We start from the raw sequence: 21861 nt of genomic DNA on the forward strand, positions 1-21861 counted from the left end.
ATTCTATATGTATATTTTCCTTTCTTTTTTTTTTTTTTAGGTAAAATGGACCATGGAAGTAATTTGCTATGGACTGACCCTTCCATTGGATGGAGAAACTGTAAAATATTGTGTTGATGTATATACAGACTGGATTATGGCTTTAGTGTTGCCGAAAGATTCTATTCCGTTGCCAGTTATTAAAGAACCAAATCTATATGTTCAAAGTATACTAAAACACCTGCAAAATCTTTTTGTACCAAGGTAAGCTATACCTGTCTATCTGGCCTTTTATCAAGATCATAGTAAAATATTCATAAGTTTTACTTTTTTTGTATTATAGGAACTGATTTCATTGTTAGTCCTTTGAACAGTTAACTTTCATTACTTGTTTAGTTAAAGAGTATATTAATATGAATGTTAGGAGAGATGGGCTTATATGTTTAAGTGTGTGCCCATTTTAAAGGCTTTTGGCTTTTCTTCTAAATCTGATAGCTATTAGATATTAAAATACTGTGAACCCTTTCCTTTCCACTCAAAAAGACATACTTTTAGCCTATCATAATTTTTGTTTCCACTTAAACTAAAAGCAACTAAGCCTTCTATTCTACCTTAAAATGAATCTTTCCTAAGAGAGAATGAAAACAGTGAAGTAAGCAGACTTGACATTATTATGGGCAAATTTATAGTAGGTAGTCCAAAAGAATATCTTGACAGTTTGTTATTGATTTCTCCCCATGTCTGAGGCAAAGTCCTTAATATTGTAATGTAGGATATGTGCCTTACTTGTTCTTAAATTTTTTATTCCAGCTTTTAAAAGATTATGTCATTGTAAAGAATTTGGGAAATATATAAATTAATGAAGAAGCATTAGTTCTCTACACATTTGTGGGGATTTTCTGTAAGAAAAATAGATTTTTAGCTATTTTTTGTCTTTGAAAGAAGCAAGGGGGATTAGATCCTTTTGGAAAAGTTAGAGCTTTTGGTCTGTTAGATGGTGAGGGACTTTGAACCATCCAAAGCTCTGTAAATTTTAACTTTTTAAATTTAGAAGAAAGGTTACTTTGGGGAATTGGAATTAAAAAGAAAAAATATCCATTAAGAACTCTAGTGTCTAGGATTAAGAGTAAACTCCTTACCTTGTGTGATATGCCTGTTGTAATCTGGCCCCTAGCCAGATTAGCTGCTACTAAATATGCATGAGCTCTTTGGTCAGACTCATAAATTAAACATTCCTTAAAGATCTTCCCTATTATCACCTACTCTTTTGTCATTCTACTCCTCCTTTCCCTCTCCTAGCTGTCCTCATTGCATTTTTGTTGGTTTATCTTCTAAAGAGAAGCCTTACCTTACCATCGAGGCCCATAGTGACCAAACCTGCTGTGAACCTGTATGGTACTTCCTATGTTACTCTTATATCTTCCTGAGGTTTTAAAGTGTGTATGTCTCATTTCCCCATCTAACCAAATTAAGAGCAGGTACTGAGCTGTACATATTTTAGGCTTCTACAGTGTCTGGTGCAATACTGATATTACCTTTAGTGTGAATTAAGTGCTGGTTGCTTGTGTTTATTGATTTCAAATGGAAATAATAACAGGAAATAGTTGGCAGTAATTTGCATATTGTTTGTGGCAAAACAGGTTCTCAAATAGTTTTAATGCTTTCTTGTTATCCCATTTAGGAGACCAATTTGCTGGCCTTTTTGATTATACATGGGACAATTTGATGAGTTGTAAATCATTGCGTCTTCCTCTCTGTACCCTTACCACCTCTTAGTGTTCAATCTGTATTGATGAAAAAGTCAATGTCATTTGAGTTCATTAGGCTTTTGCTTTTTTCTTTTGAGAATCATGACACCTTACAAATGATTCATGCTACAATTTGTAATTAGCTTGTTTTCTCAAAAGTGTGTGTGTGCATACTTCTGAGAGGGTATTAAACTGAGTTTTAGAGTTCTCCTGGTCAAGAATATCTTAGAGAGCTGAATAATTCCAGTGCTAAATATTGTGAGTTATCTCATTTCCCATTATTGGAAATTAAAATTTTTTTTGATTCAGATAGTTCAGAAAATTGTTATCAAATTTACTTAGTGGTTTTTATAAAAAGTGACACTATAAAAAGGAAACTGCCTTCTTTGTAAGAGATTAAGTCAGAGTAGATGTAATCTTTCTCTTCTGCCTTTCTCTTCCTTTTTTGTCATAATTGAGAAAAAAGTGAACCATTTTTAAAAAATGATGAGGGTTTTGATCTATTGCTCAAATATACTGGACTTTAAAAAACATAATATTCTTATAAAGCTGTGTAGTTGGCAAAGTTTTCCATAAAGCACCAGGTAGTAAATATTTTAGGCTTTGTGGGTTCATATAGTACCTGTTTGTTGTAGAGAAAGCAGCCACAGACAGTATATAAATGAATGAGCATGGCTGTGTTCTAATAAAACTTTATTTGCAAAAACTAATGGCAGGGCTAGATTTGATTCATGGGCCACAGTTCACTAGCCCCTGTTCTAGAACAGTTTTTCTGAAGAGCACAAGTTACTTTTGAAAATATTGGGAAAAGTCTCTGGTGTTTAGACTTTTCTATTTATTTTTTAGTAAAGATTACCTCATTTCTCTAAGCTTTAGAAACTTGGACGCTACTGAATTGACAATTCTTGAGGGCTCTTGACTTTTCCTAGGTGAATGTCTCATCATTTTGCTTTAGGTTTGACTTCTTTTGGGAAAACTTAGTGGTGTCATTTGTTTGCAACTTGAGGGTAAGTTTTTTCTGGGTCATGGCTTAGAATCTGAGAATGTCTATTCTAAGGTTGGGTAAGAGTTCTAGGGGTACTTACTTGAGTTTCTGGATTTCTTGAGGAGGGTCTGAGATTTCCTACTCTGATTAAGACATATTTTATTAGTTCTTTATGACATGTCATAATATATAAAAATTTGGCTTTAAGATTTATTTCAATAATATTAGTTACTTGTTTTGAGTTTCATATAGGAAGTCTGGAAGCCAACTCACCATTTGTTTATGCAGTGGGTTTCCTACTATTCTCAAAATTCTAACATGGTCTACTTTGGAGAGTGGGGATAAGGGTTTGGACTTGGGCCTATATCTCCTTTCCTCTTCAACCCCAGCCCTAATAGTTTGACTATTTTATTCCCGTGGAAAAAAATGATCCTGTGCACTAAAGAGTTATAAAACTGTTCTTCTAGGATATATGAGAAACTTTGGAGCCCCCATTTTGGGTTAAGGTGCCTTTTTTATTAGAATAGCAGTAGCAGGTCCTTATCTCTGAGGCAATTACCTGCATACCTCATGGGTTTTAGGGACCTGTTAATGATATTCCATTGGGTCCATAGGTTCTTTGCTAACAGACATTAACTTCATAGGGACTGTGAGCACTATGAAATCCCATGCAGTATTCTCATGAATGTGCATTTAAAATTTTAAAAAAGAATACAAAGGTCTTTCTGCTTCAATGTGTACAGCAGGAGTGGTTGTGGGTATTCGCTCACTCATTCAACAGAAACCTATCACATACCTTTTGACACGTGCCAGGTATATTGTAGACATAGAAAATCCAGAGGTGAAGCTTACATTTCTAGTATTCCCTCTCACCCCAGGAGCTTTCAAGTCCTCATAGGAGTGGTAGCTTGAGATCCCAGAGTGCTGAACTATCCGATGGGGAGATCCCAGAGTGCGGAACTATATGATGGGAAGAAGTAACTTTGTTGTTGTTTTTTTTTTTTTTTTAATGTGCCTCAGTCATGAAACAGCTCTGGCTGCCAACACAGGCATCAAGCTAGGATGAACTAAGGATTGTACATCTGCTTTGCCCCTGATTGATATAAGAGCAACACCACCAATCACGTGTCTCCTTGCCCATCTCCAGGGGGTTGTTGTTGTTTTTAAGAAGTAACTTTGAACTGAAGAGGTTGTGCCTAGTCCTTAGGTCTGCTGATTCTCTATTATTGGACCATTGCTGTGTCCATAAATTGCCTGTCCTTAAACTGTTGCTTTCTCTTCTCAAGGATTGTCAGTGATATCTGTCCATCTTCTTCAGACAGGAACAGGGCTCCAGTCAGATCCGACTATGCTTACAGGTCCTGAGAGCCATTCAGAAACTGGCCCGCGAATCATCCATCATGGCCCGAGAAACCTGGGAAGTCTTATTGTTGTTTCTTCTGCAGATTAATGACATACTTCTAGCCCCTCCAACTGTTCAAGGTTTGTTTATCTTATTTTTTCTAATTTATTTCTGAGCTTCAAATAGTTTACTTTTAAAATCATGAATAGTAGACTCTGGGGATTTAAATTTTGGCATGACAGTTGACAAACCAAGGTTAACAATTCTTAGAATAGAAACCCTGAAAAGCATGATATGAAATTATTTTATCTTCAGTGATGGTAGGGTGAATTAATATATTTTTTATAATGATAGGAACAGTAGCTTATCTATATCTATATATATAAAAGCCCAGTGACTGTTACAGCAAAACCACCGGTCTCTATGATGCGCACTGACCACCAGGCAGCAGATGCTCAATGCAGGAGCTGCCCTCCGGTGGTCAGTGCACTCCCACAGCGGAGTGCCACTCAGCCAGAAGCCGGGCTCACAGCTGGCAAGTGCAGTGGCGGTGGTGGGAGCCGCTCCCGCCTCTGCGGCAGCACTAAGGACCCCTAGGCAGATATCCCCCAAGGGTTCCCAGGCTGCAAGAGGGCATAGGCGGGCTGAAGGAACCCCCCACACCCCCAGTGCACGAATGTTGTGCACAGGGCCTCTAGTAGGTTTTATAAATACTTACTCTGTAGAATTAATGTGAGGATTATGGGAGGTTGCTCATCTTAGGCACTCATTCTTTCCTCTCTCCCCAATGTGCTCCTGTCCCACTTGCTAGAAGATTAAGATCTTGGATAAAAACTGAGCAGGGTGACTTGAAAACTTTCAAAATGATAACTGGTTAATATAGGTATGATTTCCTTCATAGGCATTCCCAAGAACCTTTTCTTGTTCTTACTATTAAATTGTTTGAAAGTAAAAACTTACCATTGCAGTTATTTTAATTTTTTGACCAGCCCTTTTAAATCAGTGAATTGAAGATTCTGCTTTAAAAATAAGTATATTAAAGATATGTTTTCTTTTTGTTGGTAAGGTGGACTTGCTGAGAATCTGGCAGAGAAGTTGATTGGTGTTCTCTTTGAGGTTTGGTTACTAGCTTGTACTCGGTGCTTCCCAACACCTCCATATTGGAAAACAGCTAAGGAGATGGTGGCTAACTGGAGGCACCACCCGGCTGTGGTGGAGCAGTGGAGCAAGGTCATCTGTGCACTCACTTCAAGGTAGGTTATTGTCATTGACTTACCTTCCTTCATCCGTCTTAACTAGTTCTGTCTTTTTTGGATTCATGGAATACATTGTAAAAAGCCTATACCTTGTGTCTATTATTGTGGTACTTTGATACAGAATCAAGCCAATTTTATTGCGTTTTTATTTTATTATTATTTTTAATCCTCACTCGAGGATATTTTTTCCATTGATGTTTAGAGAGAGTGGAAAGGAGGGAGGGAGGGGGAAGAAAGAGAGAGGGAGAAACATCAGTGTGAGAGAGACATATTGATTGGTTGCCTCCTGCACTTAGATTGAACCTGCAACCCCGGATGTGCCCTTGACCAGGAATCCAACCCTTGACCCTTTGGTGCATGGGTCAACCCTCTAACCACTAAACACCCAAGCCAGGGCAAATGAAGATTCTTTTTTAAATATAGTCACAATACCATTATTGTACAAAAAAAATCTTAACAATCTACACTAATAAAAGAGAAAAATGGTAATTGGCGTCCGGCGATACCGTTTTCATTGGCTAATCAGGGCTATATGCAAATTAACTGCCAACTAAGATTGGCAGTTAACTGCCAACAAGATGGCGGCTAATTTGCATATGTAGGCACAATGCAGGGAGGCGAAAGGGAAAGCAGGAAGAAGCCCCCTGCCACTGACAGTGATCTGAAACCCAGGGGGGAGCTAAGAGGTGGGGGGCAGGGCAAAGGCGGCCCCAGGGCCGCCTTTGCCCTGCCCCCCAGCCATGATCGGAGAATCAGGCGCCTTTGCCGCCCTGGCCAGTGATAGCAGGAAGTAGGGGTGGAGCCAGCGATGGGAGCTGGGCACGGTCGAAGCTGGCAGTCCCAGGAGCTAGGGGTCCCTTGCCTGGGCCTAAAGCGAAGCCCACGATCGCGGCGCCCCCCGCTGCCACTGCAGGTCCCCGCTGCCTGGGCTGGACGCCTAGGCCAGAGGCGTTAGGCCTGGGCAGGGGCGGAGCCTGCAACCGCGGGGAGCTGGGGGTCCCCTGCCCAGGCCTGACACCTCTGCCGGAGGCCTCAGGCCTGGTCAAGGGGCCGATCCGGTGATTGGTGATCGGAGGGTGATGAGGGTCAACTCCTCTGGCCGAGGCATCAGGCCTGGGTGGGGGGCGGAGCCGGGGATTGGGGGGATATGATGGTCCCCTTGCCCAGGCCTGAAGCCTGGGTCAGAGGCGTCAGGCTTGGGCGGGGGGTGGAGCAAGCGATCAGAGGGAGATGGGGGTCCCCTGCCCAGGCATGATTCCTGGGCCAGAGGCCTCAGGCCTGGGCGGGGGCCAGAGCCAGTGATCGGGGGGAGATGGGGGTCCCCTGTCCAAGCCTGACACCTGGCGGAGGCGTCAGGCCTGGGCAAGGGGCCAATCAGGCGATCGGAGGGTGATGGGGGTCAACGCCTGAGGGCTCCCAGTATGTGAGAGGGGGCAGGCTGGGCTGAGGGACACTCTCCCCCCCCCCACCCAGTGCACGAATTTCGTGCACCGTGCCCCTAGTCCTATCTAATAAAAGAGAAACATGGTAATTGGCGTACGACCGCTATCCTTCCCATTGGCTAATCAGTGAGATATGCAAATTAACTGCCAGCCAAGATGGCAGCCGGCAGCCAGGCAGCTTAAAGCGAACATGAATGAGGCTTGCTTGCTTCAGTGACGGCGGACTCCAACGTTCCCCGCCTGCCTTGCCGGCCTCTGAGCGGGCAATTTGAAACATAGTTACAAATATAGAAGCTAAACAAAACCCCAGAAACCTGCTTTCAGCGAGCCGGGATCTCAGAGCTGGAGTTGATACAGAGTTTCGATTATAGAACACAAACAAGTCTGGGCCCGAGGGTTTCCGCTTTCCCAGCAGCAGAGGCCTCAGAGCTGGAGCCAGAGCTAAAGCTGGCCCAGAATAAAAAAAAAAGAAGAAGAAAAGGAGCGGTTGGGAGCTTCAGTCACCTGACAGCCTGAAAACAGCCCTCAGCCCCTCACCAGACTGGCCAGGCACCCCAGTGGGGATCCCCACCCTGAAGGGTGTGTGACCAGCTGCAAACAGCCATCATCCCCTCACCCAGGCTGGCCAGGCACCCCAGTGGGGACCCTCACCCTGATCCAGGACACCCTTCAAGGCAAACCAGCCGGCCCCCACCCGTGCACCAGGCCTCTATGCTATATAGTAAAAGGGTAATATGCCTCCCAGCACTGGGATCAGCGTGACAGGGGGCAGCGCCCAAACTCCCTGATCGGCCCTGCTCTGTGTGTGACAGGGTGCGGCGCCCCAACACCCCCGCCCCCCCCATGGGCCCTGCTCTGTGTGTGACGGGGTAGAGCCATAACCTCCCCATCAGCCCTGCCCTGAGTGTGAAAGTGGTGGCGCCCCAACCCCCTGATCGGCCCTGTTCTGTGGGTGATAGAGGGCGGCGCCCAACCCCCTGATGGGCCCTGCTCTGTGTGTGACAGGGGGGAGCTCCCCAACCCCCTGATTGGCCCTGCTCTGTGGGTGACAGGGGATGGTGCCGCAACCTCCCCATCGACCCTGCCTTGAGTGTGACAGGGGGCGGTGCCCCAACCCCCCAATTGGCCCTACCCTGAGCGCGACTGAGGGTGGCATCGCAACCTCCTGATCCGCCCTGCTCTGTGCATGACAGGGGGCAGCGCCCCAACTCCCCAATCGGCCTGCTCTGAGCCCGACCAGGGGCTGCACCTAGGGATTGGGCCTGCCCTCTGCCACCTGGGAGCAGGCCTAAACCAGCAGGGTGTTATCTCCCGAGGGGTCCCAGACTGCGAGAGGGCACAGGCCGGGCTGAGGGACCGCCCCCTTCCCCCCGAGTGCACAAATTTTTGTGCACCAGGCCTCTAGTTATTTAATATTAACCATTGAATGTTCAAATGTCCCTGAATGTCTCAATATCCTTTTCTTTTTTTATAGTTGGTTCTATTGAATCCAAAAACAAAAAAAGGTTTAGATATTGCGTTTAGTTGACATGTTTCTTAAGCCTATTTTAAATTATAGGTTTCTCTTTCTCATTTTTATTTCTTTGTACTTTTTTTTTGGTTGAAGAAATTGGGTTGCTTGTTTTGTAGTGTTTCACATTCTGGATTTTCCTGATTATGTTCTACTTGTGTTAATTAACATGTTCCTTTATTACCTGTATTTCCTGTCAACTGGGAATTAGATCTAGAGATTTGGTATGATTCAGGTTTGATTGGGGGCGCACAAATAATTTGTGGGTATCAGAAGGTAGATTGTACTCTCTGTATCAGAGGGTAGATTGCTCTTTTTCTGAATTAATAAAATATATATATCTTTATCACTATTTAAACTAAACAGTGAACATTTGGAATATTCTGTTGATTCTGGTAATCTTGCTGAATGTCAATATTATACCCCTATTTTTAAGTAATACTTTTATCTTGATTGTAAAAGTAATACATACTTATAATTAAAAAATTTGGAAGGTGTATGGGGAAATATTCATCACTTACAGACAACCAGTGTTAACAGTTGAATGAATTTTTTCCCATTTCTCTTTTAAAAAAATCAGTTTGAGATTTATTCACTGTACTATCTGCTTTTTTTCACTTAATGTCTGATTTTTATCATATATGCCTTTTTTCATAGCTAGATCTTGAGATCATATTTTTAATGGCTTTTTAGTTTTTCATGGAATTAGAATTCATTTAATGATTTTCCTATTTTTGCTCTGGCCAGTGTGGCACAGTTGGTTGGACATTGTCCCATGCACTGAAAGGTTGCCAGCTTGATTCTTGGTCAGGGCACATACCTGGGGGGCACTCGGGAGGCAGCTGATGGATGTTTCTCTCCCTCCCTCTTCTCTCTCAAAATCAATAAAAAAATCTTAAAAAATAATAATTTCCCTATGTTTTTTTTATATTGATGTTGTTACCAGTATTTTACCTTAAAAATGTTATTGATATGAATGTTTTATCCATTGTCTATGTGTATATTCTGGTTATTTTATTAAGATCTAATCTCCAGATGTGTAATAAAGGGCTTTGAACAGTTTTTAGTACATTTGGAATATTACTGTTAAATTAAGTAATTGAATTGTTGAATTACTTTTAAGGTACACTATGAATTCTCAACTTTGTGTAAAGCTATTTAACAGTTATTATTATGAACAAATTATGGCTTAGTTGTGTTGAAGGAATTTGCAGTGAGATAAATCTTAAAAATAATATAAATAACTTATTACTTATATAACTAGATAATTATATAAATACTGAGGCCCGGTGCACGAAATTCATGCAAAGGGCTTGGCCCTCGCAGCCACAGCTTGCCTCAGCCCTTGCAGCCCCGGTTTCATCTGGAAGGTTGTCTGGAAGGTCGTCCAGAAGGTCGTTCAGCTGTCTGGTCTAATTAGGATATTATGCTTTTATTATTATAGATAATTCCATTATGTGATTATCATTAAACTAGAGGCCTGGTGCACGAATTCGTACACCAGTGGGGTCCCTTGGCCTGGCCTGCGAGATTGGGCTGAAACCGGCTCTCCAACATCCCCAAGGGGTCCTGGATTGTGAGAGGGTGCAGGCCAGGCCGAGGGACCCCACCAGTGCATGCTTGGGGCCGGGGAGGGATGCGGGAGGTTGGCCAGCTGGGGAGGGATCACCGTAGGGCTCCAGGGATCACCGTAGGGCTCCAGGGCCTGTCTGGCCTGTCTCGCTCAGTCCCGATCGGCCGGACCCCAGCAGCAAGCTAACCTACCAGTCGGAGTGTCTGCCCCCTGGTGGTCAGTGCACGTCATAGCGACTGGTCAACCAGTCGACTGTCTGGACCCTGGTGATCAATGCATGTCAAAGCGAGCGGTTGAGTGGCCTTAGCATATCATTAGCTTATTACGCTTTGATTGGTTGAACAGCCGACTGGACACTTAGCATATTAGGCTTTTATTATATAGGATTATTATTTATGTCATTTGCAATTATTTATAAACAAAAAGTTGAAAATAATTTATAATTGTATAAGTTAGTAATATATAACTTTAAATTTATGTTAAATACTACAGCGTTATGTAATTGTAAATATCTATATCTATATCTATATCTATATCTATATCTATATCTATATCTATATCTATATCTATATCTATATCTATATCTATCTCTCTATATATAAGCTGAATGACCGGAGCGACCGGTCACTATGACACGCACTGCGGCTGGCCAACCCACCCAATAGGGGTGGGGCTGGCTGGCCAACCTCCTGTGACCCCTCCCTCCAGCCAGCTGGCCCCAGTTGGCCCCAATTGGGACGGGCTGGGTGGACCCCACCCATGCACGAATTTGTGCACCAGGCCTCTAGTATATAATATAAAGCTATCATTTATATGATAAAATATAAAATTTATGTGTAATATTTAGTTTATACAACTTATAATGTTATAAATTTAAATGATATGTAGTTATATAAGTTATAATTTATAAAATATAGTAAAATATAAATATAGCTATTATAAATAATAAACAAATAATAAACAAATGAATAAATGTTTTAAAATCCTTTTATAAACTAGAAATTTGGCCCTGGCTGGTTTGACTCAGTGGTTAGAGCTTTAGCCTGCACACTGAAGGGTTGCGGGTTCATTTCCCGGTCAAAGGCAGGTATCTCTGTTGCAGGTTTGATCCCTGGCCCCTGATGTGCGGGAGGCAGCCAATTGATGTATCTCTCTCACATTGATGTTTCTCTGTTTTTCTCCCCCCCTCCTCCTCACTTCTTCCACTCTCTCTAAAAATCAATGGAAAAAAATATCCTCGGGTGAAGATTTAAAAAACAAAAAAACAAAACTAGAAATTTGCTTCTAATTTGTTTTATAAACAAGGGTTTTATTTATCTTACTCACTTCAGTGAGATATAAGTACATGTTTCATCTATTTTCTCTTGTATTTTAATGCTTGAACGTATTATTCGTTCTAGTTAAGAAATGAACTTAGTTGTGTGCTTTTCTTTTTTTTTCTAGATTGCTACGCTTTACATATGGTCCTTCATTTCCTCCATTTAAAGTTCCTGATGAAGATGCCAGTCTGATCCCTCCTGAAATGGATAACGAGTGTGTTGCACAGACATGGTTTCGCTTTTTACATATGTTAAGGTACTGTTAATTTAGTTTTCATGTGCTCTTTACCCAGTAAGTGTCTAGGGCAGAAACCATGCTATACCTTTCTTAATGGATTTCAGAGTGTCCGGTGGACCCAAAGTGGACAGCACACCCATCTACATCATGTGCTCTCTGCTCTCCCTGTTCCATAGGGCCAGGGTATGCTCAGCTGCTCTTGGTCTGTACTCTCTAGGAGCATGTTTCCTGTGGTATTTGCAGTATTTTGTTCTCTTGCCTGTTGTTACAGCCTAGATGATATTTTTCTAGGAATTTGTCACATTTTGTGGGGCCTGGAGACTACCTTGCTTCTCTCTGTGACCTGCACTGACGGTCAATATGGTTCTCAGAGCCTTTCCTCTAGTAACCTTGTTTAAAATTTTGCTGAGGGATACAATAAAATTTCAGAGGGATAAATTGCTACTTTCTGCTATATCTTTCTGGTAATTCTATTCAATTCAGCTTCATTGCTTCCTACCTTTCTCTCTACTAGCCCTATCTTTGTGCTCTATGGAACTTTTGTTCTGTTGTGTAGTGTCTTGATTCTTAAACATTTTCCTTGCATATCTTTTCTTTCTGGTTTGACTAGCCTTATTTTTCTATTTGTGTACTAGTGATTCTCATTTATTCTGTATGACCTTTTAATAAATTAAGAATGTTAACCATTTTCTATCTATTTTTTTTCCAATTTGTTTTTCATCTTTCAGTTTATATTCTTAATCTATTTTTCTGTAATTTTGTGTTTATTTAAGATTAGAAGTGTTTTCTGTGTTCTGATTTTTATTGTAATGTCTCTACTACATGAAATTTTGAGTAGAATGTTAGTTGATATTAGTTTTTGTTTGTTTTTTATGTTCCTGGTTGCCTAAGCATTCAAAAAATTTAAAATTTAAAAATGTAAATGAAATCAGGAAGAGTACTGAATTTTATTCAAATCATATTTTGGGATTTATTTTAAATGATTAAAAGTTTTTTCTTTTTTACCTGTTGATGTGATATATTAATTTATATTAATTTATTTCAATATGGAGGTTCTGTTTCAGTAAATCTAGGTCAAATTTGGATTTTTAACAGGCTCTCTACTTGTGTCAGATATACAGAGCATTGGGAACTGTAGGAATGCAGTTACCCATTCTCATTTCAAATTTTTTTTTACTCTGTTCTCTAATAATTTGTGTACCAGTAAAATAATTTCAGATTTACATGTGGAGAAGCTGGTACAAGCTTTCTGGTACTGCTACTAGACTTATCCCCTCTATCCCACATGATGAATTATAGGTCTATGGTTACAATCTACTAACACTAGAAGCCCATATATATGGTCCCTTGTTCCCACTTGCAATTAAGAAGAGTCTGAGTGGGTAGTAAAAGAGGTTTCAAAGGGCAGAGCAGTTATAATCCATTGTTTTGTATTTCTCAGCCTAGTTCTTTTGACCTCATAGTGGAAATTCTTTCCAGGTACTGCCTGTAGGTTTAAACAATATCACTTTGAGTTGGCGAGGCCATTTAATGGATAGCTAAGTAGCCCATTTTGAGTAGAAATCTAAATCTATTTTTTAGTGGAAATATTTAAAATTATTTGCACATAAAATATATGTTGTTTTGAAATATATGGCTTTAGTACATACACATGAATACAAACAATCCAAGTTTTAAAATAAGTGAATATGTTAGTATTAATGTAAAATTTTTTTCCTTGGAGTTATTGATTTATTTACAATTTTTATTCCATTGCTTAATTCCAAACATATTAGAAAAATATCCATGTATACTCTTAAAAATTTCTAGTCTCATTTGAGTCTCATTCTTTGAATAGGCAGAGTAAGTTCATGTAAACATACTGCAGGTTTTCTGTAAAGAAGTGCTGATGTTTGAGTCCCTAGCCTGTTAACCCTTTGTACGCCATAAGCGTCTGTAGACGCAAGCAGCGGACCTTCCCCACACACCAGGCGCGTCTATAGCCGCAACCTCCCATATCAACTCTGGTCGCCCAGTTTTAAAATCAGACTTGTTGGTGACATCTCTGGGTTTGTAAAGAAAGTTATGGTAACTTAAATTCGTAAATATTCCAGCACATATGAAAGAAATGGGGATGGTTTCTGTTTTGGACGCATGGCAGTTAACTGGTTAAATACAGATAAGCCTCCTCTCTGAATTAAATAGGGACAAACAGCCCTGTTCTTAAAATAGATTGCATGCCGTTTATTGCTAAAGAATCTTTTAAATGTTTAATTAATTTTTCTCTCTCTTTTGATAGTAATCCTGTGGATTTGAGTAACCCAGCCATTATAAGCTCTACTCCCAAATTTCAGGAACAGTTCCTGAATGTGAGCGGAATGCCACAAGAATTGAATCAGTATCCCTGCCTTAAACATCTGCCTCAAATATTTTTTCGTGCCATGCGTGGGATCAGCTGTCTGGTGGATGCATTCCTAGGTGAATTTTGTGTATGTTGCTAGATGTTTGAAGAGCTAGTTTTTATTTATTTATTTATTCATTTATTTATTTATTTATTTATTTATTATTTATGTATGAGTCTAGTTTTAGGTACTATTATGAAAGCCCAAGAAAAGGATGAATAGATTTGATTATAAATAACAAACTAGGAAAATTTATTTGGAACAAATATAATAGAGGGTTTTTGTTGTCTTTATATGAATAGACCAGACAGTGCTAAGAAAAAGAATAAGACCTGGTAAATAAATAGACAAAGGATATGAATAAAAGATTTGCAAAAGAAAACTGTTCATTCTTACTAGTAATTCAAGAAAATACAGATTCACATGTATTATAGGAGGCAAGTTATACCTTTTATGAACTATTTTGAACTGCTTTTCACATTTTAGGACTATGAAAAGTCAGAATTGTTTTTACCTGTTGAAAGTCAATGATATTTTAATATATCACTTTCTAAAGCATTTGTTATGTGTACGTGTTACTATAATACATACATAATATACAGGGTGGGCAAAAGTAGGTTTATAGTTGTAATATAAATAATGCAATAGTTAAATAGTACAAGAATACATTCTGTGTTTTGTGTACTCACAACTGTAAACCTACATTTGCCCATCCCTGTATTAGGTCAAATTAAGTTTGACTGTCATATAACAACTAAAAATACCAGTGTTTGAAACAAGATAGTTTACTTACACGTGTTTTAAACCCAGGGCTAGGCAGTACAGGGCTGCTATAGCAGTTCTACCATTGTTAGGCACGTGTATCTTGTGGCTTGGCTCTCTATCCCTTCTGCACTCTCTCATGGGCCATGATAATTGAATGAGTTAGTTCCAACTATCCTCTTCAGGAATTACGAAGGAAGGAGAGCCTACACTTGATTGGTCCTTTTAAGGAGATTCCCAACATCACCCACTTTTCTGTGGTCAGAACATGGCCACATCTAGCTGTGAGGGAGGCTTGGAAATGTAGTTGTTGATTCTGTGGAGCCAGGCCGAGCTAAAATTTGTGTTCTATAACTCAGGAAGAGAGGGCAAATGGGTATTCGGAGGATACTAGCAGTCTCTGCTGTAGTCTGTACTAAACATTCACTGGTGTTGCTTGAGGAAGATTTTCTGACCACATATTTTGAACTATGAAGAATAACTCCATTTGTCTTTTCTTAAAGGCATTTCTAGACCCCGATCAGATAGTGCTCCTCCAACACCCGTGAATAGATTAAGTATGCCTCAAAGCACTGCTGTCAGTACCACCCCACCACATAATCGAAGGCATCGGGCTGTTACTGTGAATAAGGCCACCATGAAGACAAGCACAGTAAGTTTTCATCACCATTATTATGCTGTATAATGTTGACTTTTTAATCTGCTGTCCTTTTTTAAAAGTCCTGTTATTTTTCCAAACTTTTCATGAGTGTGCATATATTTTTGTGTCCTAATAGGTTAGTACTGCTCATGCCTCGAAAGTTCAGCACCAGACATCCTCCACTTCTCCTCTGTCAAGTCCAAATCAGACTAGTTCAGAACCCCGGCCACTGCCTGCCCCTCGGAGACCAAAGGTTAACAGCATCTTGAATCTCTTTGGATCATGGTTATTTGATGCAGCATTTGTTCACTGTAAACTTCATAATGGGATTAACAGAGACAGCAGCATGACTGGTAAATATTGCTCAAGAAATACGTTATCATTTTTTCTTTTCTTTCTTTTCTTTTTAATCTTTCCTACCTGCAAGATTAATATGTATCTTGAAAAGCTCTCTGTCTCTGACAAAGCAGTGTCTTGTTTTTAACCCCTTCCAGCTGAACAATTTTGGAAGTTTTGCTACCTGTCCTTTTTATGTTTATTTTATGAGGTTTGGCTTTTTCTGGTTTTATTAGACACACTTCATGTTAGCCATTTTTGTTGTTGAATCAAATTTCTTGTAGTAGGTGACCTGGAAGTTCCCTTCATGTCAGCCAGGATAATACTATTGATATCAAGAATTAAATATTTTAACCAGAAATTTATTCAGAATAAGTGTTTTCTTAGATTTTGACAACCATTCACTCATTAGTACATATAAATATCAGAAAACTTCTGCTTCACAAGACTCTAACTTCTCAGGTTTTAGTAGAGAGAAATTTATTTCTAGTGTACACTTTCAAAAATACCATTTGTTCTGAAACTAAAAAAGACTGGTGGACAGTAACTCAACCCTGATAGCTTTACTTAGGTTTTATTATAGAAACACCATCTAAATAAAATCTGATTTATTTTTGTCATCTTACCATTATATTTGGAAGTAATTGCATAGGGTGCAGGATGAGATGTAGGGTAGTGCAGAATGTACTGAGGGAGGACTATTTATGACATATCTTATAGAGCTGAATAATAATAATGACTATCATTTATTGAGCTGAATTACTCTGTGCCAGGCACTGTGCTATCTGCATTAGTGAGTGTATTGGTTGTTTGGTAAGAAAGCACTTTTCCACTGGTGTTGGAAATAGCTTGATGAAAAAGGAGGCTTAATTGCATTAGTTTATGCCTCTCTAGGGAGAATGTTAATTCCAAAGATAAAACTAGCGTCCACAAGGATCTCTGCTTTCTTTCACAAATGCATTTTTGCCTATTTGTATCATTTCAGAACTAAAGTCTGTGTCTGTTAGCATTATATACGTATAATTATTTTGGATATTCTTACAGATCTTTTATGTAATTTAGAAAAGTTGTGACTATAAAGACATTTTCAGGAATATAATTTGAGATTGCATGGTTGAGTTTAGGGATTCCTTTATTTTTTTTGTTCAAATTTAAACACTTTGTATCCTACCATTTTCATATTATCTTTTATTTACAAGTTTAAAAGTGGTGTTTATTTATGGATAAGTAAATGTACTTATGATGACTAAATGAAAACTTAAAAACCATTTTTGGCTTATGTTTTCTTACGTTAATGTGTTTATATTTTTAGTTTTCTGAATTATGTTTATATTTATTTATATATTCTAGAATGAGTCAGACATATTTTTACTTTTATTAAGATGTAATTTTTACAGTGTAACTTTTGGATATCAAGCTGTTGACACTAAAATCTCTGAATCCAGAGTGGTTCAAGCTGCTGCCTCCTTGGTGGGCTTGCTTAAAGGGAATTTACAGATCTTCCTGCTCTCTAGGGATTTTGTAACAGCTTTGCTCACCCTCTTGTTCCAAAAGATAGAAGTTAGAATTCAAATCATATATAGGCAACAAATTCTTACTTTTAATTCTTACCATTTTCCTTGGTGGGGAAAGGATAGAAACTTCTCTTCCCTGATTATGTTCAGAGATGAGAAAGGCTGTTCCATTACCCAGGAGACTGGAAGTGTCCAGATAATTGAGTGCGTTAGAGCGCTGTTGGGTGCCACTTTTGAGGTCCCAGGGGGTGGTGGGAAGTTTGGAAATACTAACACTGTTAGTCTGTTTTCTAAATACTGGCTGTCATCAAGGAATTCTGCCATCCAGTTCACCTGTAACTTAAAATGTTTGCTTCTATGAACTGGTTAGCTTTATATTTACTTGACAGTACACTGTGCTTTGTAAAAAGTAACATTGAGCTGGGAAGGGTTAATGAACTAAAAATTTAATGCACGTTATGGGCAGTTCAAAACCTCAATTCTTTTGTAGTTGTGTAATTTTCTTTGTTCATTTCTTTTGCATGATACAAAAATTATATTTTTGGATCTGAATGCACAGTTTCCTATGTTTTTGAATTAGCTTGTGGTATCATAACGCTTTTAATCTAATTTTTAAAAAGCTAAAAAGCTAAAAAGCTTCTTAACTTACTGTAAGATTTCACCATCTTTAAAGTATTTTGTAATTACTGCTGTCCTTTGATTTGTTTCCATTTATTTCTATTATCTTGCAGCATCTTTTATCCAAATTCTTCTTTCTTATAAATCTTGTAAGTAGGAACCAGAAGCTTCTCCTTAATTGCAGTCATGTTTTTATTTTTTTCATAATTCCATTAAAAAATTTGATTGTCATTGTCTCTTGTAGTTTTTGCACTTGGGAAGAAAAATACTTTTCTGTGTTTTGAATGGGGAAGATTGTTGGCAAAAGCAAATTAATCTGCCTGAATCAGTCCCATTATTTCTGTATACTAGTCTGGTCATGTCATGAATTCCAGGATTTTGCACTAACTGTGTTTTGGCTTTTTTTGTTTGTTTTTAAGCTTTAAGCTTATTTTTATACAGATTTAATGTTTGATTTGTATGCATTTTGCATGTAGTGTTTTTTAAATGTATTATTGCTGGATAGCTTATTCAGGACTAAAAATGGCTCATGGGAAGTTGCATAAAGATTTATACTTGACTCTGCATTCTATTAAAAATATTACAAAATAATTTAAACATTTCATGTAGAGTGATAAAAGATTTCAGAGTGGTTTTCAATACACTGTGAAATCTTTTATTAAAAATAAAAGCAACTTTCGAAGGGCTTCTGTTTCAGTGACAGTGAATGACCGTGATAGATAATCTTTCTTACCAATCCAATTTTCTGATCTATCAACCTCCAGTTAGCTGCTGTCTATGGTTTTTAAAATTCATTCTCATTTTGCTTGGTTGGGCGATTCTTTGGTGTGTGTTTTGGAGTTGGGTGGGTGGTGGGAATGCTCTTTCTTCCTACCCATTCTCATCCTTACTTTGCCCTCTCCCTAAAATATACAGACTGGCATGGGATTGCCCATTCAGTAATGATGTTTGTCTGGGGTAATGTGGAAATTGCAGTAGCTATTTGTCTTAATGTTTAAGCATCTTTCTATAGGGGAAGTTAAAAACAGAATAAATAATAGAAAAGCCAAATTTTGTATTATATATCTGTACAAGTACAGATATATATAAATGTACTTTGATGATTGAAAATTCAGTTGGAAAATACTTCTAGTAGAATTTGTTAAACTGACAATACCACTATAGATTAATTGTTACCCATTTTCCAAGAAGATTACAGAGAGCCCTTAAAAAAATTAAGACATAGTTGCTAAACGAAAGAATTATTGGATTTTATTCAAGTAGCTATTTAATGACACCAACATTTGATCTTTGTGTCCAGGGTCCCATGAGCCTATTTGCATATTGACAAATATAATAAAACCCTCCTTTTCTCTCCCCAGCCATTACAACACAAGCTAGCATGGAGTTTCGACGGAAGGGGTCACAAATGTCTACAGACACCATGGTTTCCAATCCCATGTTTGATGCAAGTGAATTTCCTGATAACTATGAAGCAGGAAGAGCTGAGGCTTGTGGGACACTGTGTAGGATTTTTTGTAGCAAGAAGACTGGAGAAGAGATTCTGCCAGCTTATTTATCCAGGTCTTAGAATTTTTTTATTTTTCCATTTATGTAGTTTGGGTAGTGAAACTATATTGTAACATGCCTTAGTAGGCTGAATTGATCAGTAAATGTTGGTTTGAAATACCTGAAAATGTCAGTAAGTAATCAAAATTTTTGCTTGAATTCTTCCATTTTACTTGCCATATTAGATTTGGTAAAGACCCTTAAGATCCTTTTAATTTTAGAACTATTATTTATTCTATTTTATTTGACTTATAATTTTGGAGAGATTTGGATTATACTAATTAATTTTTAGCACAGTATTAGACACTAGATAGTTCACAAATGTTAACTGTAGATCCTGCCTTTAAGGAGCTTATTTTCTCGAGTGAGCAAAGCCATGTACACAAGTTACAATGATCCAGTAGTAATAGGAAGTTGGTAGGAGAAAAGCACACAGTGCTGTCACCATTCAGAGGAAGAAGCACCATACACTTACCCTGGGGGTTCAGGAAAGAGTTACAGAGGATTGAATGATTGTGCTGGGTCTTCAAAAAGATGGGTAGTATAAGCAAGTTGGGTAGGGTCATCTTATCCAGATTTATGACTTCAACTAATTTTCGTGAATGCCTCTGCCATCCATTCAGTTAGTTGCTCATGCCAGAAACTAGGAGTCATTTTAGTCTCCACTTCTCTTCAGGTACATCTTTAGTTGGTCAACCAACTCCTGACTTTCTGCTACTTAATACTCTTTCTAATCTCTCCACTTTGTCCCAGCCATGACACTTTAGGCCTTTTACATTTTTATGAAATTAACTTGAAATGGCCTATTTTTGTTGCCCATCTCAACTAATCATTCGCACATCTGCTGAAGTTATATTAATATCAACAAGAGCATTCAGGTGTCTGTGTATCTGCTAGGTTCTCAGGAGAGAGGTTTAAATGTACTATCAGAAGGAACAAAGCATATAGATATGAAACAGAATGGTACATTCAGGGTACTAATCAGGAGTATCTTAATAGGCTCTTAGTTTTAGGAGTATCTTAATAGGCTCTCAATATGACTTAAGCAAAAGGAAAGTCATTTATGATAAACTCGTACCATTTAATACATTCGAAGGTCAGGATATGCAGCAGGGCCTCATGACGGGCAGGAACCAGCATCTAGAAAGTGTTCAAGGACCAGAATGGGTTTTCCTCCTTTCTGAATTTTCTGTCTTCATGGTCTTCAAGAACTACTTCATTGTTCTTTGCAAATCATTTTCTTATATTGCAGTATTCTAAGTTCTCAGTTTCATGGCCTTTGTCTAGGTGACCAGCAGGGCCAATTAGCATCTCTAAATCCTAATTTCAAATTCCTGAGAAAGAGAATCTGATTAATCAGGTGTCTACCTCTGGTTTAGTCATCTATAGCTGTAAGAGTGGGTCACATGGAATGCTGGCACCCCTTGTGTGGGAGGGAGTACATTTCTCAGGAGGGAGAATATTGGTTGGGGAGATACCACAAATGGTAGCAGCAGCAGGAAGGATGAAGGTTATGACCATGGGCTTTCTGTCTGGTCCATAAGACTGGATAGGACCAACCAAAAAAGCATATTTGTGAGGGGGCCAATGATGAGCTTAGTTTTGATCTTGAAGTGTCTTTGGGGTATTTATCAACAAGTATTTATGCCATACACTGCACAAGGATTACTGGAGTACATCAATAGACATGTCTTGCCCTCAGGTATCCAGTATACTTTTGGCTAATAGATCTGGAGCTCAGGTGAGAGGTATGGGGTAGAGACTGAGTTGATTATATTCAGTGGCTTAAGTAGTGTTTAAAACCAGGCTAGTGGAAGAGACAGCTTAGAAAATTATCTAAGGATGGCAGCCTGAGGAACACCATTACTAGAAGGCAGGCGGAGTAAGAGGATTTATTAAAAGGAAATAACCACAGAGGTCAGAAGAATAAGGAGAGAAGAAGGGAGTAATCAGAGGTTTGAGTGCTTTAAAAAGGCAGAGTCAGTTAAGACTTAGGCATGTCTTCTGGTTTTAGCAATGAAATGGCCTTTGTTTATTTGCTAATATAGTTTTAGTTTGGTTCTAGGGAGAAAAGATGGATTGAAATGTGTTGAGCAATGACCAGGAGGTGGGGAAGCTGTTTCGGAAGAGTTTTGCAGAGAGGAAAAGTGCCTTATATTAGTAGAAGAGTATACCAGTAGAGTTGCTCTTGAACGATGGAAGATTGAATGCTTAGTTGATTGCAGGTTAGAGGAGCAGGTTAAAAGTAAGGTATACTCAATGTAAGGTACACTTTAGGTATATTCCTATACGGAGTCTTATATAACATCATGATGAAGGCAGGGTTGAATGAGGTTTCTTTCTTTGTCTTTTCCAAAATTATGGGTCACAGAGAAAAAGGCACATTTTTAATAGAGTAATTCCTCCAGTTTATTGATAATTACTGCAGCCATTTGCTTTGTTTTGGTTGCTTTATTTGTAGGCACCTGTAAATTTGAGTTGCAAGGATTCACAAAGGTATAATAAACATGAATATTTATTTCATTAGGAAAGATAATTTTGGTTCTTAGTGTTTTTGATTCAGAATTGTTCTAACTTCAGTAATACCTTTAAAGGTTAGAAGTAGTGAAGAGTGCAAAAAGACTTTCGGGTGAGTTTGTAGAAAATATTAATAATTATGGAAACAACTGA

General features: G+C 38.8%; 1 protein-coding gene, 1 long non-coding RNA gene and 1 pseudogene across 10 annotated transcripts in view; 1 reads left to right on the forward strand and 2 right to left on the reverse strand.

Annotated features, from left to right (window-relative positions):
• The window catches only part of RALGAPB (Ral GTPase activating protein non-catalytic subunit beta), an 88713-nt gene that overhangs the window by 11000 nt on the left and 55852 nt on the right, over nt 1-21861 (forward strand). For 7 of the 8 annotated variants that reach the window (XM_036321131.1, XM_036321133.1, XM_036321129.1 and 4 more), the window contains exons 3-10: nt 41-243; nt 4031-4194; nt 5121-5307; nt 11279-11410; nt 13671-13849; nt 15039-15187; nt 15312-15528; nt 19005-19206. In XM_036321131.1, the coding sequence (XP_036177024.1) occupies nt 41-243; nt 4031-4194; nt 5121-5307; nt 11279-11410; nt 13671-13849; nt 15039-15187; nt 15312-15528; nt 19005-19206 (1433 nt within the window). Of the gene's footprint in view, nt 1-40; nt 244-3998; nt 4195-5120; nt 5308-11278; nt 11411-13670; nt 13850-15038; nt 15188-15311; nt 15529-19004; nt 19207-21861 lie in introns of those variants that run through there. The other variant, XM_036321132.1, reaches the window with a different exon arrangement.
• On the reverse strand, nt 3720-3864 carry LOC118663906 (annotated as a pseudogene).
• The window catches only part of LOC118662580, a 53392-nt gene continuing 50736 nt past the window's right edge, over nt 19206-21861 (reverse strand). The window contains exon 4 of one of the 2 annotated variants that reach the window (XR_004969795.1): nt 19206-20331. This is a non-coding gene — a long non-coding RNA (uncharacterized LOC118662580). The other variant, XR_004969793.1, reaches the window with a different exon arrangement.

Source organism: Myotis myotis, unplaced genomic scaffold (genome assembly GCF_014108235.1).
Source record: "Myotis myotis isolate mMyoMyo1 unplaced genomic scaffold, mMyoMyo1.p scaffold_m19_p_9, whole genome shotgun sequence".
In the NCBI taxonomy this organism is placed as follows: Eukaryota; Metazoa; Chordata; class Mammalia; order Chiroptera; family Vespertilionidae; genus Myotis; species Myotis myotis.